This window comes from Sceloporus occidentalis, unplaced genomic scaffold (genome assembly GCF_023333645.1).
Source record: "Sceloporus occidentalis isolate IW3139 unplaced genomic scaffold, rSceOcc1.0.p SCAF_11, whole genome shotgun sequence".
Taxonomy (NCBI): Eukaryota; Metazoa; Chordata; class Lepidosauria; order Squamata; family Phrynosomatidae; genus Sceloporus; species Sceloporus occidentalis.
The window spans coordinates 10,659,721-10,676,817 of NW_028316991.1; the positions used below are offsets into that span (position 1 = coordinate 10,659,721).

General features: G+C 37.0%; 1 protein-coding gene across 1 annotated transcript; it reads left to right on the forward strand.

The window, feature by feature from the left end:
- Positions 1 to 40: 40 nt before the first annotated feature.
- On the forward strand, positions 41 to 16,820 carry LOC149305547 (meckelin-like). Its single transcript, XM_089477568.1, has 28 exons — positions 41 to 263; positions 928 to 1,013; positions 1,504 to 1,594; positions 1,750 to 1,849; positions 2,377 to 2,446; positions 2,955 to 3,029; positions 3,120 to 3,182; positions 3,517 to 3,671; positions 5,701 to 5,809; positions 6,795 to 6,881; positions 7,434 to 7,499; positions 8,063 to 8,219; positions 8,776 to 8,899; positions 9,024 to 9,129; positions 10,003 to 10,059; positions 10,137 to 10,235; positions 10,590 to 10,688; positions 11,090 to 11,176; positions 11,556 to 11,652; positions 12,373 to 12,506; positions 12,849 to 12,989; positions 13,304 to 13,384; positions 13,924 to 14,040; positions 14,486 to 14,602; positions 15,469 to 15,570; positions 15,694 to 15,796; positions 16,071 to 16,213; positions 16,740 to 16,820. The coding sequence occupies exons 1-28, from the start codon at positions 41 to 43 to the stop codon at positions 16,818 to 16,820; spliced, it is 2,970 nt and encodes a 989-aa protein (XP_089333694.1).
- The last annotated feature ends 277 nt before the right edge of the window (positions 16,821 to 17,097 follow it).

The following is a 17,097-nucleotide window of genomic DNA, read 5'->3' on the forward strand; positions in this document are numbered from 1 at the left end:
CCGCGTCTTTGCCTAGCGGTAGTGGGGGTCCCGGTGCATTATGGGTCTCCTTGCTATGGAGACAGAGAAGCGGTTGTGCTCGGTACCGGGCCGAGGGCTGACGCTGAGCTGCTTGTTTTTTGCTTTAGTCTGCAGGCCGTGCTTCGGACAAAGTTTTTCCATCCCTCTCCAGCGGCCCGAGGAGTGCGGAGACCGGCAGTACTATGACACGGCCAGCCTGTCCTGTGTACGGTGCCCAGAAACAATGCGGCCCAACCGCGACGGTATGCGGGCACGGGAACCGAGCAGGTTCGGGGGAGGGGGGGAGCTATACGAAACAGTACAACAGCATGTCTGCGGACATTCAACCTGTAATATTTATATTACAGAGGGCTATATGTAAGGCTCAGTGTATAGCAGTGATTTAGGAGTATATACTACAGATGGCTATATGCAAAGCTTAATGTATGGCTATGATTTAGTACTACTCAACAATACTACAAATAACGGTACTACAAATAATCTTGGTACTTGTGTATTATATAGAATGCCTCCTATTTTTAAATAATAATGTAGCTCCAATTACAAAATAAAATTTGTAACTTTTTATGTGTACTAAACTTTTAACAAAATTAACTTTACAAACGGCTAATTGTTCATTCAATCATGTTTAATCACACATTGCATCAAACAGATTGTCTTGTGTCATGAATTGTCACTTTTGATGAATTATCATGAAGTTCCCCAATGTTTCTTATTACGCCATTGAACAGAACTCCATAATCCCTCAATTTCCATTGTAGTTACAGTTTGAAATTTTAAAAAAATAGTGCTCAGATAATAAACAAGCGTCATTGCTTTTTTTTCTGTGTTCCAGTAAGACAGATTTTGTACCTTTGTTAATTTTTAGCACAAGATAATTAGTATTGATATATTTGCTTCCATTAGGTACTACCTGCATATGTAGTCTTGGATACAAGTTGACTTCTAACAATGGCCCTTTGGGAATTTGCGAGAAGTGCCCAGAAGATAAGGTAATGGAATACATAATACAAACCACTAATATATATTCCTTTTATATGAAATGTGTAATTAACTACAAATCACTGATGAAGTCCTAATATTCACCGTCCCCTCTTTAGCCTTACTCTGTCCAAGGATTTAAAGAGTGAAAATGAGTCGAGCACCTTTCCTCTGTCCTCTCAAATGCAAATATTAAAAACAACATTGGGGATTACGCATGTTATTTTGTAGAAACTTACAATACTGTAAATAAAACATAAATGTGTATATGTATAATATAATTATCTCAAATGAACATAATATAATGCTTCTGCATTTCATCAGCTGTGACATTGATGATTTTGGAGTTCAAGGATTGATACCATGATCAGTGGACATTGGGAGGAGTTCTTTAACCAATGCTACCCGTGTAGACTATAGGGTTCGTTTCTTTTGAAGTGTGAGTAAACAAATGTAATTACTATATGGATTTTTAAAATTCTTTTCCTACTAATACTTCAGGGTGTTACATTAGATGGCTGGGGTTGTATTGACTGTCCCAGTGGACGAACTTTGGATGGAAACTGCCAGTGTTCCCCAGGGCAGATTTTGAGTAAGTATGGTTTTTGTTTTTTTGCTTGGGCACTTTAACCAACATTGTATGCTAGTGGGTTCACTGGGGATTGCGGGGAAAGGGAAGGATTAATATGCCTAGGGACGTCTGTGTAAACCATGTCTGGTGTACATTAAAGCAAATTATTTCTCTAGTGGAAAGAGACGCGAATGGCACCTTGCTACAGAAAGCAAACTGTGTTAACTGTGATGGAACAGAGCCATCTTTGACAGCTCCAGATGCATTTGGAAACCGGTATGATCCGATACGTGCTACTTTGTTTTCTGAAGGAAGGAATTTCCTTACAATCAGTGATTACATTTTTATTAATAAGACAATAGGTTTTTAATGTGAGTATCTCTTATTTATACCACTTCACTGACATTAATGCTGACAAAAGGGACTTGTGGGGGTCAGGAGTAGAATATTTAGGATAAAGTGTTGATATAATGGAATATAATGAATAGAATGGCACTTGGCTTAAGCAGAGTTTCTCCCTCTACAAATAAAACAAGGAAAACAAAATTATAAAATATATTCAAAATTACTGCCACGGTAAATATGTTACAAGGGAGATTTTTAAGGTCTGTAAAAACCCCAAAAGGATCTTTTGCATTGTGTGTTTACCTTTATGACGACAGAAATAATTACTCCCTTTCTTCTGTTGTCACTGACTAAACAGTCCCCCAAATGCTACATTCTGACTTGGGATTTTTACATCTCAAGTGCCTTATTTTAAATGTATCAACATTCAACATCAGTTGTCACGCTCTCTTCCTCAGGTGTGAAAGGTGTCATGAAACGTTTATCAATAGGAGTAACTCATGCAGCTGTAACCAACCAAACATTTTGGTAAGAACCAGTCCCAGCATATATACCAATTCCGATATTGTGTTAATAATTTTAGACATTACATAAGTTTGATGTCTTTTGTGTTGTTTGACTTTTACAGCTAAACAGTTTGGCTTGCTTGCCTGACGCTTGCTTAAAGCCATCACAATGTACCAAATAACTTAATAAACAAAGTTATATTACTAACCTTACACATTATATAGCTTAAAAGATAATTGTCTTGTTGGTACAGAATCCTTTAATATGTGGTAGAAAAAACAACATTCCTGCAGTTGTTACATTCCAACTGTTTACCCTCTTTGGGATTTAACATCTTGGGTTTCATTTACCTCTTCCCCGTGATTGTATGTATGACCTCGCCCTACTAATCCTTAAACTGGATCTCTTTTCCGAATATATTAAAACCTATTGTACCCCAATCCAAATGTCTACTGTACTTATATGACTGCAATTATTCTGCCATGCATAGCACATGATATACCTTCTCCTGTGCGTTATATATTTTTAGGTTGGAGGAATATGCATAAGTGGTACAACACACTTCCTATCCAGAGTGCTCCCTACTGTTCGGTTCAGCCAGCTGGTGAGTGGTAGGAAAATGCATGAGTAGTTATTTACAGTACAATATATGTGTGTGTATATATAAATTGTATATTTTTATTTTTGCTTCCAGGGCATGTTGCTGAGGTCAGAATGGTTTTCCATTCGTTTGCAAGCATCAGCAGCAGCATGTATGGTAAGGCTGTTAGTAACGGGTTGTATAATTACTAGTGAAAATAAACCACATTTGCATGATTTAGTTTTTTGATTAATTGGTGTTATGTTGCTTTCAAATTTTCTATTACAAAATATTTTAACAATGGTTTAGCTCTTCTTTGCTACCTTGTGCAGCCATTGAAATATCTAACGTAGCAAGAGTGAAAAGCTGCATTATTCACCCCTTTATTTACTATATTTTATTCAAGAATTACTGTTCCTATTATATGAAGAAAGCAATGGTTTAAAATAAATTGTAAGACGTATAATTGCTTGATGCAAATAATTTGCCAATCTGTTTATTTGATTTGTAGCTCTACTCCAATCAGACAGCGTGCCAAGCCCTCGGTAACATGTGTGTGATGAACATGCATTCCCCAATTTCTCCTAATTCTGATGCGTGTTCTCTGTTCCGATATATATACACAAACACGGTCGGACTGGGAGCTGTCCACTCCATTGTTTTTTGGTGAGTCTAACACAGTTCTTTAGTCTAACCTATTACAATGCATCATTTAGATATGTTTATTTTCATTATATAGTGAGGTTTTATTACACTAACAACTTTTTCTTGCCTTTTGTGATCATTCTTTAAAGCTACAATTGCATATCACATAACTATTCCTAATATAAATAAAGACCTGTCAGCCTCCTCTGACCTGCTACTGAGCTGCTTCCCTTTCTGTGGTCTGGTGCATCAGAAGGTTTGTAGGCTGGTGGGCTGTTGGGAAAAATTAGTTGTGATCCTGAACCAAAGATTAGGAGAGAATGCATACTGCATGTGTTGACATGCACAGGGACCTGACTGCTGCTTTAACCCCTTCAATCCCAGGGGTTTTTGGTACCTCAAAGCCCAGAGCAATTTTGCCATTTTTTGGGGTATGTCGGTTTAGCGATTATTCTCTTTTCCTGTGAATAGTGTACCCATGTAAACTATATATTGTTTTTTCAAGGAGAGATAGAGCTTTCGTTTGATACCATAGTTGGATGATTAGCTGAAAATTTAGAATGAGAAATTTAGTAAAAACTAGCGAAGATTAGAAAAATAAACTATTATTTTTTTACATTTTCCCTCTGAATCCTCACAAAATTAGGTAAAGTGATGGAAAATCCCCTCCAAATTTATCAATTCAGGTGTCCTGATTTCAGAAATACCTAATTTATATAGATTTTCCAGACTTTCCCAGCACCAGGGAGCATACTATTAGGTGTACAATTTTGTATAATTTTTGTGTCTATGGCTTAACGGGTTTGGGGGTTGTGAACGGGGGCAGGAGGGTTATACTGGCTAGATGTTATGCTAGGGCAATGGGATGTAAGGTTTTTTTTTAAGAATTTTTTTATTATCTTTTTTTATATTTTTTTTTTACATTTTTTGTATTTTTTACATTTTTTTTTTTACACAGTAATGGTTAGAGGTCCTCCTAGGGACCTCCTGAACATACCAGTGATGTCACAGTGACATCACAGCTCATATTATAATTTTTTTTAGTATTATTTATATTATTATTTTAATGATTTATTTAATATTATTTTTAAATGACTAACCGTTTTTTTTTTTTTCAGCTTTTCTGTTACAGGCCAGGAGGGGGAGTGAGAGACATGGTTTCTCACTCCCCTCCCCGCGATCCCCCTGCACCGATCACACTGTGATCTCTATGCAGGTCCTCACAGACCTGCATAGAGATCGCAGCGTCTCTGTGCCTCATCGGAGGGAAGGATATCCCCGCAGGGGATATCCTGTCCTCCGATGACCTTCCGGGTTACGTCAGCAGTGACGTAACCCGGAAGGGAATGCCCGATCGCGCGTTTGCAACTGCGCGATCGGGCAGTTTACCGGTAACAGCTTACCGGCTTTCATGCCGGAAGCTGTTACAGGCGATCGGACAGCAGAAAGCCGGCAAAGCCGGCTTCTGCTGTCAGTGGGGAGTCCAGGCTGTCAAACGACAGCCTGGTCTCCCGTGCAGCGGCAGGGATGTGTCCCTGACGCTGCACGAAGGGCTGGACGTACCGGGACGTCCATAGGGGTTTCTTTGTGGGCGTTTTTTGGACGTCCCGGTACGTCTATAGGGGATTGAAGGGGTTAAATAATTAATTGAAAAACCATTGTGGTGTTTTGTTTTTAGCATTGTCATCAATATATCACACGACTAATAACGATGGCAGCCTCCAGGTCTACAGATGAAAGAAGCTTACTGTGGCAAAGAAACAAGTTTACATTACTTTAATCTGTGCTCTATTTTATGCTCAGAGTATTATTTGTTTCAATGGGACTTGCCTTTTATTATGTTTAGCAGTGGAAGTAATGCATTTAGAGTTACTGAAACGTTTTCAGGGACTATAGACAAACAGCGTTTAGCAGCGATTCACGAAAAAACGACTTGCTAGCTTCATTGCTGTGAATAAATCTGGTTAGTTATGAGCTTCAGGCATCAATGTCTTAATAACAGTGCTTATCCATTATATTATTGACCTTACACGCGTGTCATGTTTTGTAGGAGGCAGAATCTCCCATGGCTTTATTATGATGACCAGCCTGGTTTAGCATCTCGTGTCCTCACATCCACTCAGTTCCCGACAAGCTTCGCCTTTAAATCAAAGGAACGGGTTAGTAAATTGTTCTGTGGGAAACGCGTTTTAAAAGACAACACATTGTGTTGCAAGAAAAAGCGCATTTCAGATGGTTCACACTTGGTAATCATATACAGAAAGGAATTTCAATACTGTACTGTACTATACTATGATAACTTTGTACTTCACTTTTAGTTATAAACGTTCAGCAATCAGCATGAATGTCTAAATAGAATGGGGAAATGTAAAGGAATGAGGGAATATTGTTAAATGATGGCAGTTTAGGAATGTAACTCACCAGCATAACATTCATATTGTTTAGTGCCCTATGTTTTTGACAGAGTGAATTCCTCCTTTCCATGCTTACATTGGTCCATAGACATATATAGAGACACACAATTATTGTTTGGATTGTAAAGGTGGATTGCAGGATACAAAATTTCCTACCATACCGTGTGTATCAATAATAGGTGCTTTCTTGTATAATCATGATGGTTCAAGTAGACAATAAAACTGAAGCTTAAAAATGTTAGTACTAAATAAAACACAGCAACTTTTCAGAGGACCCTTATTTAAATCCCGAAACTCTTGACTTGATTTGGATAACCTAATCATCTAACAAAATCAACTGTATTTGGGGGTCAGCACATCTGCAGTGAGGTTTGTTCTATCCTAAAAGAGGCAATGACCTGTAAATATTCAATATATATATATTATATTCTAATAATGTGCATTCAGTAGCTAGCAACATTAAAAAATAAATAGAACAATGCCATCAAAGTAACATCAATTAGACAAGGAGGCAGCCCCGTACAATTTAAATATGGCGTGGTTAACAAATACAACAGGAGTTGAGGACCATGCCCATCAAAGTTCCTGGCAAGAATGGTGGGCTTCTGGCAGCCCACTCATGAGCTTACACCGTAAAGGGGTAGTGAACTAAAACACAGATGCCGATGAACACTTGTATTCTGCTGACTGTAAGTACGTAACTCATACTTGAAATTATTACTAGACACAGAACTCAAGGCTACAGTTCACAGCTGCTCTGTATGATGTACGAGGGAACTTCGTGAAGTGGCAGACTTTGGATGGAGGACTTTTGCAGGTATACTTTTACAGTGTGCAGGTTAATTAACATAATAGTCCATAGTTTTGTAAATTCCATTCAAGCATTAAGAGCCTGACTTAACATGAAGCCCATTAGGTGTTTGCATCCCACAGATGAAATGTTGTGATATAGTCAAGTGGGTTAGGATGAGCACTGGTTGAATGGCCATAGTTTTAACCATATCTGGCCTAGTCATCTTTGCTCACATTGGCTCACCTTTGCTCTTCAGCATAGTATTACTGGATAATAAAGCCTGCAGTACCACAGACACAGTGGATGGGATGATAATTTATTCCCTCTTCCATTCACTCTCTCTGTGGTAAAGCATGGAGATACAGGGGCCGTTCATCCGCAACAAAGCAACTCCCACTTCCATCTCTCACCATAGGCTGAGCTCTTCCGTTTGAAACCAAGGTGATGACATAATGTGCTACTTAGTTACCCAAGTCTATCTTATTATAGAGATATTTGAAAAACACAGTTATCATAAATCTAAATGTTCCCCTTATGTGTTATTTTACTATTGCATTTTTGTTGTCCTTTATATAGCTCTGCCCTGACATTGTGACAAGGCTGGATGCTGCATTTAGCTTTGGAACAACATATGAACATAAGGTTAGTGTTCTAAAAATAGCTTACTTTCTATATATGATGACAGCAAATAGTTCGAGGGGCAATCGGACCCATGTTTTTCCATACCCAATTCAGTAAAGTGAGGCACCAGTGATGCTCTTCTTTTATGTAAGCAAGAACTGTATTCTATAGACAGCATAGATCTACACGGCCTTTGACGGCATGGGTCCACACCCTTGCAGCCATTACTTCCCTTCAGGCTAACATGTTGGTTGATCCATTCTACAGAGCATGGGAAGGCTTGGGGGCTTTGGTATTTAATGGTTAAATAAATTCTTTAAATCAGCTGGTTGGGACTACAGTGATTGTTTTCCATACAGTTTTTTTGCATTAGGGTGTGGATGGCCCTATGCTTTTTCTTAACTCTGCTCGCATGCTGCTCTGCCCACCATTGGCACTGTAAACAGCCAAATACTAGATGAGTTGATGTTACTCTAAAGGGTGGTACAGGACTGAATATTTATACATGAAATCACTAAATGTAAAAACTTTCAAATACCTGGTAGGTATATTTCTTTAATACTAACTCTGACAATTGTCCATAGTGTGAATTGTTGCTTGCCAGGATCCTGCAGGATTACCCCGAACCTGTCTTTTACGACGTGTATCTCATACAGACAGGCGATGATGGTCAGCAAAACATCTGGCCAGTGCCAGTCCGCAATCTAAACTTGCAGTACAATGACGTTTTTGTGAATCAAGGTAAGACAACACATGAAACTGTGACAAAATATACATTCTTCTACTTATAACTTTTGAATATTATTTGAATTATTTCAAATAATTATTTATTTGAATTATTTTATGATAATATTTAAGGAATAAGGTCACCCACCATATTATTACTTTTAAATTGAATATTCAGTATATGTAAGTGTTAAAAAAAGAAAATTGTTTCCTTCACATCAGATATATTATGTGATTGATTTCACATATCTTGCGTTACAGAAGTCTGGTAGAGGATCTAATAGTTTGTAAGTTCGTAAGGCCCTTTTCTCCATTTGTACCCGTATGTCCTAATATGTAACTCCAAAATCACGTCGAAACCCTTCTCAGAAGAGTGAAAGTTGTTATAGCTGCAAAAGGGGGGGGGGTGGCTACTACATATTAATGTCTATGTATTTAGAATGTGATGTCATAAAAGTAATTTGGTGTAACGGTCATGTCCATGTGTGTGTGTATATCTATATATAAAATCTTAGTTTAACTCTAGTCTGATTATTTTTAATTGCCTAATTCATTTTTTTCACCCCTCCAGGAGACAACGTTAACAACTGGTTATTAACTCGTCGGATATTCTTGGTTGACACCCTCAGTGGGAGAGAGAATGCTCTTACCAGCCTCCCAAGAGTTATTAGACTTGCTAGCAAAATAACAATAAGGTGAGCAATACAATGACATGACAAGACCATGTTACAACAGCATCATGTAAGAATGCTTCAAAATATAATATGTGATATATACTGTAAGTTATACATCATTTAAACACCATGCATTTTTATACAGTGTCAGTCTTGTGCCCAACACTTTTAAAGGAAAAATCTATCTGCCCTTGATGACTGTTGAATACACGGATGTGCAGGTGCAGAATCCCAGCAGCCAAACTGTAAAGGTAAGTTTTTAGTTGCCTACAGTAAATAAATAAAAAGGGCATGTAGTTATTTTAAACTCATTGTGTGTTACATTATGTTTCAAAATTGAATACAATTGAAGGGAACACATGAAGCTGTAATAACTAAAAAGAAAAAGTGGATTTTCTTACTGAAAATGAGAACCAAGGAATACTGTCTAGATACACCGATCAGCCATAACATTATGACCACTGACAGGTGAAGATTTGAATAACACGGATAATCTTGTTATAATGGCACCTGTTAGCGGGTGGGATATATTAGGCAGCAAATAAACATTTCATCCTCAAAGTTGATGTGTTAGAAGCAGGAAAAATGGGCAAGTGTAAGGATCAGAGTGACTTTCATAAGGGCCAAATTGTGATGGCGAGACGTCTGGGTCAGAGCATCTCCAAAACTGCCGCTCTTGTGGGTTGTTCCCGGTCTGCAGAAGTTGGTACCTATAAAAAGTGATCCAAGTAAGCAAAAGCGGTGAACAGGTGACGGGGCCATGGGTTTGCTATAGGAACTGAAAAGTTTAGCTTTGGTACATTTTCTACCGATCTACTAAGGTTTATTAATTAACAAAATTAATAAAAACGTACAAGCGTTTAAGTGGAACAGCACCTTTTGTATCAGGGAAGGTTGACGTTTCATTAGCCAAATAATAATGTTTTATGTCTCCTGAAGCCTCATTGTTTAGTGAATAAAACCCCTGGGTGGCAGATCGCTCTGCTTTATCTTGTGCCCACGGGTACAACAATGACTTTATTGTAAGCAGTAGCCGTGCAGAATATATTATTATTATATTATAATATATTATTCTTGTTTGTATTATGTTTCATTGTGACATAAGTCATGTTTCTCCCTTGCAGGTTTCCTTTTCAGTACATTATGAAATGCAACAGTCAGACTCGCTGGTCCAAGCCAATGTAAGTGATGTCTAGCGAGTGTATTTTGAGCTTTCCATCTTAGCGTGATATTCACTTTACGCCTCTCTATGTTCCAGATTGCTGTCGGAGTGCTGGGTGGGCTGGCTGTCTTGTGGTCACTTCTTAAAACCGCAGCTTGGAAAAGAAGGATAGGTAGCCCATTTGTTGACTTGCAGGTAGCGTGGAAGTTGATTGCATTATATTATTTATGTATTTAGACTTGTGGATAATATTGATAAGTTTAGAAGACTATGCTCTTCCTTCGCAACAAATTTAAGTCCAAGCCTGTTTAATACTTACAAGTTTAACTTTGCCATCTAGTCAGGGTGCTCAGCTTGCTAGACCTAGGCTGGGGTCCCTATATAATATATATATATATCATCTCTAGTGTATATCTTTTGTAGTTTAGATCCCATGTTATAAAGTCATCAGAACTCCTTATAGCGGTGCTTTTATTATTTTGTCATGTTATTATGCTTACCAGCTTTTGAAATCCGTAGAGAATATTGAGGGTGGAATTTGTTTTTCAGACCAGCATACATTTCTTAATATTTTACGCTGGCGCGCTGGCCAACGTTTTCTTGGCTGTGACGATTGGTACTGGATTTTATTGGCTCATCTTATTCAAAGTAAGTAAGCCTTGCATCTGTTTAACAATGGCATATCAGTAGATACAGAAGATCCTTAATGCGGATTAAACTTCCAGTTAAAAAATTGTAATTACTTTGCACCATATTAGTGTGAAAATAAAACTGACTTCAGTTCGCTTTGCACCAGTTGAATGCAAAGATGCTTTATTTGTATTTGTTTAAAATAAAGCCTTACATAAATGGAATTTATTAAGTAATATTATAAATATTTTTAAAATCAGACTATTTGGTGCTTTGCCATTACAATGCCTGAAGATTGTTTAGTGATTGTGCACAAAGTCACACACAACTGCTCAGTTTGAATTATATTCTTGTGAATTTGATTTGAATAACTCATAACTCCACTGTGTCCACAAAGTTTTTCTTTGTTTTATTTGCAGGGGCAGCAATATGTTTCTGTGTTCTTGCCTTTACCTCATGAAGAAGACAGCTTTGTTACTTATGTGGGTTGTGCTTTTGGTCTGAAGGCAAGTATGTATGTATGTGTGTGTGTGTATGTATATATATATATATATATATATAATGTGTGTGTGTTTATCAATGAAAGTGTTACGTTTACTGATCTGTTTATTCAAATATACTGTGCAAAAAAATAGAAATAGTTCTTGAAATATACAAAAAATATAAAATTAAAGACAAACAACTCGTGGCCATACATATATATATATATATATATGTATGTATATTAGTGTGTGTTTATCAATGAAAGTGTTACAGATCTGTTTATTCAAATACACTGTGCGCGTGTGTGTGTATATATATATATATATTATTACATATATATATATTATTACATAAAACAGAAGTGCAGTACACTTTTAACATGGTTGCACTTAATGATTTCAGGCTCTACAGTTTTTGCACAAACTCTTCTCCCAGCTCACATTAGACATCTTCTTTATTGACTGGGAGAGACCAAAAGGCAAGATGATAAAATCTGAGGGTGAGTTAAGGTCGTGTCTTTTTTTTTTTTTAATTTTTTTTTTTCTTTCTTCTATTTGGATGATGTCTGTATGGTTTATTGTGGTACATTTAAATAAATGTATCTAAAAACAATGCAGGTAAACCTGTGCAATGTAATACAACTTATAATTAATATACTCAGTAAATGATTAAAATAAGGTAAAAGGTCTCCTTGGCAGATATGGGGGGTACACATAGGACCCATTCAGTATGGAAATGGTGTCTGATAGATATGTTATGTTATTTTCCCACTGTGGCCATGTGTGGAATTGTACTCTCTCGTGTGCTAAGTAAATACACCTTAGCAGATCTGTTTTATTCTTCCCTGAAAAATCAGTGCCGAAACATGTAACAAGGGTTTTGATGTTTGTTTGTTTTTTGTTTCTATGGCAACAATTTCTCAGTGGTTGTTTTTTGGCATATGAAAAATGTTCCCAGTGAATATTATGACAAAATATTACAGGATTAAATATTTATTCCCGGGAAGGGTTTAGGCACACAACAGTACTAGTAACAATGTTTTGATGGTGCATGTAATTGCAGAAGTAATACGTTCAGGTGGAACACCACCTTTAATTAACACATAAATCAGCATGTGGCGTCATTTGCCCTCTAACACCACTTCTGGTCTGTACCTGCTTGGTGAGTGCTTGTTACTCCAGATGTTCAGATGGAATCATTCGTTTTGTTTGTTTTTAAGGTGGTATAAAGAGTAGCATTACACCTGTGAGCATTTGGAGGACATATTTTGTAGCGAATGAGTGGAATGAAATTCAGACCGTGCGCAAGATCAATCCGCTCTTTCAAGTCCTTGCTGTTCTCTTCTTTTTGGAGGTGAGGTCCAAAAGTTTAAATTAATTTGAAATGGATTTCAATTGGCCTTCATATAATTAGTCTGGGGTTAACCGTTTAAGTGTCATATGCAGTATGTTGACAGTATCATTCTTAATTTTATTTCTTTTTGGAATAGTGGTGCATCTCACCTGGTCATGTCTAAACTTTCCATGTTTATTAACCACGACCAGCTTTGCTTGAATACCCATCATCCTTGCACTAATGGATATTTCATATGTCTATTCCAGTGGGCATAAAAGACATCGGAAGCATGAAATGGTGTCCCTGGCATACGTTATTTGCCATATCCTTTACATGCTAACTTGTTTATTCTTTTCTCAGATTGCAGGTTTTGAAAACCTTGCACTGCGGGATCCCTCTTCCAGTCTTTCTAGAAGCCCAGAAGATTACATAGCTCCATGGAGTCGCATTTTGAGATATGGGGTGACCACCAATCTGTGGCTTGTTATTGCCTTTTTGCAGGTGTGGGTTGAAGGAACATAACATGCAAAAATTATTTTAACAGATTGTTATTATAGAAATACCATTATATAGTACAGGATAGGGTGTTTTTAATAAGTCTTTTATCTGTTTGGTGACATTGCTACTTTCCGTGTGCTGGACTCCATGACAGGGTTAGGTGGTGGTATCCAGTGGCTGTGAGAAGGTTGTGTGGTGCCTAAGGAGCATTTCAAAAGTTCTTGAAGTTTGAAGGTGGCCTCTCCTGCCCCGTGCTGAACGCAGCGTTCTGTGAGCTGAATATTTCTGTAACAGGCTGTTTTTTGGTTTTTTTCCAGGTTGTTTTCTTTTCTGTTTTTTATGAACGATTTATAGAAGACAAAATCAGACAGTTTGTGGATCTGTGTTCCATGAGCAATGTAAGTAACAATTCACTTGAAATAATGGTTTTATTTGTACATGCTGCATTGTGTACTGTATTAAGCAAGAGTTTCTTTACTGTGATAGAAGAGACATTTCTGATTTAATAATATTGGCAAAAATGGTTAAACAAAAGCTTGTTTTTCTTGACCATAGAAAGCCTTGAAGCTGTGAGATCTTTTGTAGTCTTATTATTGTTCTATATTACTTTTAAGTTATCTTGTGATAAACCCCCAGGATGGTTAATGACCGCATTTCAGAAAGATAAACCCCCAACAGGATACCTTGATAGAGGTGATACCTGTAAAATGGAATAAACAAAGCAAATTTGTAGCCCAAAACATCGGGCTAGTTGTCACAAGATGTTGAGGAGCATTAACTGAAAATCCGAGAAATATATAAAAACCTCCAAAAACTCACTGTTCACTACATCAAATAAACAGTGTGTGAGATGCAACTGGGCTAAATGTTTGCATACAATAATTATTTCCATGGACGCACACCTTATTAACTTTCTGTTTATATTCTTTCTTTGCAGATATCTGTCTTCATTTTATCACATAGATGCTACGGATATTACATTCATGGTCGTTCTGTGCACGGACACGCCGATACCAGCATGGAGGAAATGAATATGAATTTAAAGAGAGAGGCGGTGAATTCATTATTACTATTCTGTCCGTCTTACCACTACAATATTTTATTATGCAAAAAACAATAACTTTTTGCCTGGTTATCTGGGCAGCAATAATGATGCCAGTACAAGAGATATGATAAAAAGGATACTCCCCAGAAAGGGCTACCTGCAGATTCCTAGGCCGCCACCGTTAGACAAATGTGCAGATGCTCTGGTATTCACAGCTCATTGAAAACATAATCACAGTATGGTAACATTAATTCTGTAAAGCGTTACTTTATACTTGCTTAGATTTCATGGAGTACAAATCGAGTAAGTTGTCTGTTTTTAATTTGCTTTTTTATACCTACCATAAGAATACTTCTAAAGGTGTATGTCTCTCTGCCTCACACCATCTACAGGCGGGCGTTCCTTTCCAAACCGCTGTGCAAAATATTAATTTGTGTGTTTTCTTGTGATATAGGAGAACATGTGCAGTCAACGGGGCTTACAACCCAATAATGACGTTCAGACATTTCAGATTTCAATCACAAACAGAATGAGAACGCAGTTTGATCGCATTCACGACAATTTAACAAAGGTAGGTCTGGTTGTTTTACAGATAATCCTCTCCAGCGCATGTCTTTATAACACCACAGTGAATGTTAATGGTGTACGGTATACCAAATTATGGCAAAAACTGACGATTGGTGGGTACAGTGCAGACACTTCTAAAGTCTATAGATGTTTTGGTCCAGTTAATGCTTTCCGATTAATTTGAGTTTCAAATACCATAAACGTGTAGATATAATATAACAATGCTTATAAATAAATGCTTTGCAATGCAGAACCTCTACATGTATTCGTATGTATGTATAATATATAGTATGTAATATATGAGTAGGGATGCACCGATATATCGGTGTCTGAAATATATCGGCCGAAAAGGGCTTTATTTTGTTGCCAAGGTTTAGACATTAATGGCCATGTGTTATTTTGACAGCAAATTTACACTGTTATACAGGCTGTACACTCACTACTTTACATTGTAGTAGAGTGTCATTTCTTCAGTGTTGTCACATGAAAAGATATAATAAAATATTAACAAAAATGTAAGGGGTGGACCAACTTTTGTGAGATACTGTATGAATACAAGTGTGAGTATATGAATGAGTGAATGTTTGTGAATGAGTGTGTGAGATTGCATGGATCTATAAGTGTGTGTGTGTGTGTGTGTGTTGGGGGGATAGCATGGCATAGGGAGGCTGTAATCACACTCCTACAGAGAAATTGTGGGATGTATGGATTAATAATCACACTGCATTCTAACAAGTTGTCGTCTGCTTTGGGTGCTGTTTTATGTTTTAATGTATCTGGGTCTGTTTAGAGGCTGTGAAAAAGGTATGCAGACATATTTTAGCTTTTTACATCTGTCTAAGCTCTGTTTTCACTCTGTTCATTCTGCAGAAGAATGGACCTTCTAGGTTTTTGCAAGCATCTTCGACTTCTGAGCAGTGCACAAAGGCATACCATACCATGAATAAATTCCTTAGTTCCTTCATTGATCACGTATGTAACATGTTATTTGTTTATAGTGTACTGGTGAACAGTGCGGAAAAGGCACGGAAAATAATATCACAAGAACAAGCTCCGCACAGCATTCGCAGTGTGTACTTTCTACTTGTATTGTAGGCTTTTAAAGATATGGATTACTTTGTGAAAGATAAATTACTCTTTGAGCGAATGCTCGGCATGGAATTTATGGAGCCAATGGACAAAAGCATCTTCTATAATGGTACGGTATCACCCATCTCATGTAGCAATGCCGTGGGGGTTTTCTTACATTTTTAACTACAAAATCCAGAAAGTTTTTTTGTATTATTATAATTATTAAAGCAGATTTTTTTTATACAATTAATAAGCAGTTCCAATTGTGTTTTTTTTTTTGTCATTTATGAATCTTAGGAAGCATTTATTTGTTCCAAATTATTATAGGTGATTGGTAACTTGTAAAGTATGTAATACGTTTGGCCATTTGCCTGATATTACTTTCTTTTCTTTCCCTAAAGATGAAAGTCATTCCTTTAGCAACGTGCTGTTTTATGGTAACGAATCAACGTTGCTTATCTTCGATATGCTGTTTTTCTGCATTGTTGATCTAGGCTCTCAAAATTTTGTCTTGGCTGCGATTCTCACGTATGTGCAAAATGAGGTAGGTCTGTCTTTGAGATTTCTGAAATCACATTTAGCATAAATATTGCAAGAGTAATTCTTCAGTTAGGGAACCAATATGCCAGTTTAACCAATTACAATCAACACTTACTGTCTGCTTTTTAACCAGTTTTATCCTTAGAGAAACAAGGAGATATAACACTAACTAGGCATACATGGGAGCCAATTAAAGTTAATAATCCTTACACCAGCCCAACTGGTTTGGTAAGAGCAGGTATGTAAGGGCGTACTTAGAAATAAAATGTATTCATACTTTGCTTAGTTGTATTTTAATAACTTTTCTCCAGTAGCTGTTTTAACTGTTTATGATCAGTTGGAACTGGCACCATACATTTCTGTGGTATCGCACCAATACAAGTTGCTTTTCCCGTCACCATTTCTTCAGTCACTGGCTTAATTTCTTACTAATAAGTATATATTTTTGTATATACAGTAATTGTTTATTGCTTTAAAAAAAATGCATCTTTCACTTAGTTTCCTTGCCTTCTTTCGTTTTATATTTCAAGATCTTCCGGATCTTACGTGGTGCAGTGGGGCAAAAGAATTTGGCATCAAAAACTCTAATAGATGAACGATTCCTGATTTAGAAGCAAGTGAAGCTACAACCCCCATCGCTGCACCAGTGTTAGGAATGTTTTATAAGTGTTCATTTTGTATTGATACAATATTTATATAGCTGAATATTTTTTATACAGTTTTTTTTTTTTTACTTGTTTTGTTATTGAGCTCCAGATGGCATGGGGATGTTTTACATATCATAGTAAAGAGAAGCAATGTGTATATTTGTGTTGTCTTCATTTTTTGAAAATAAAGAACAGAAGATGCCAATCGAGTTGTAAGTATCTGCCAACTAAAGCGAGTCAA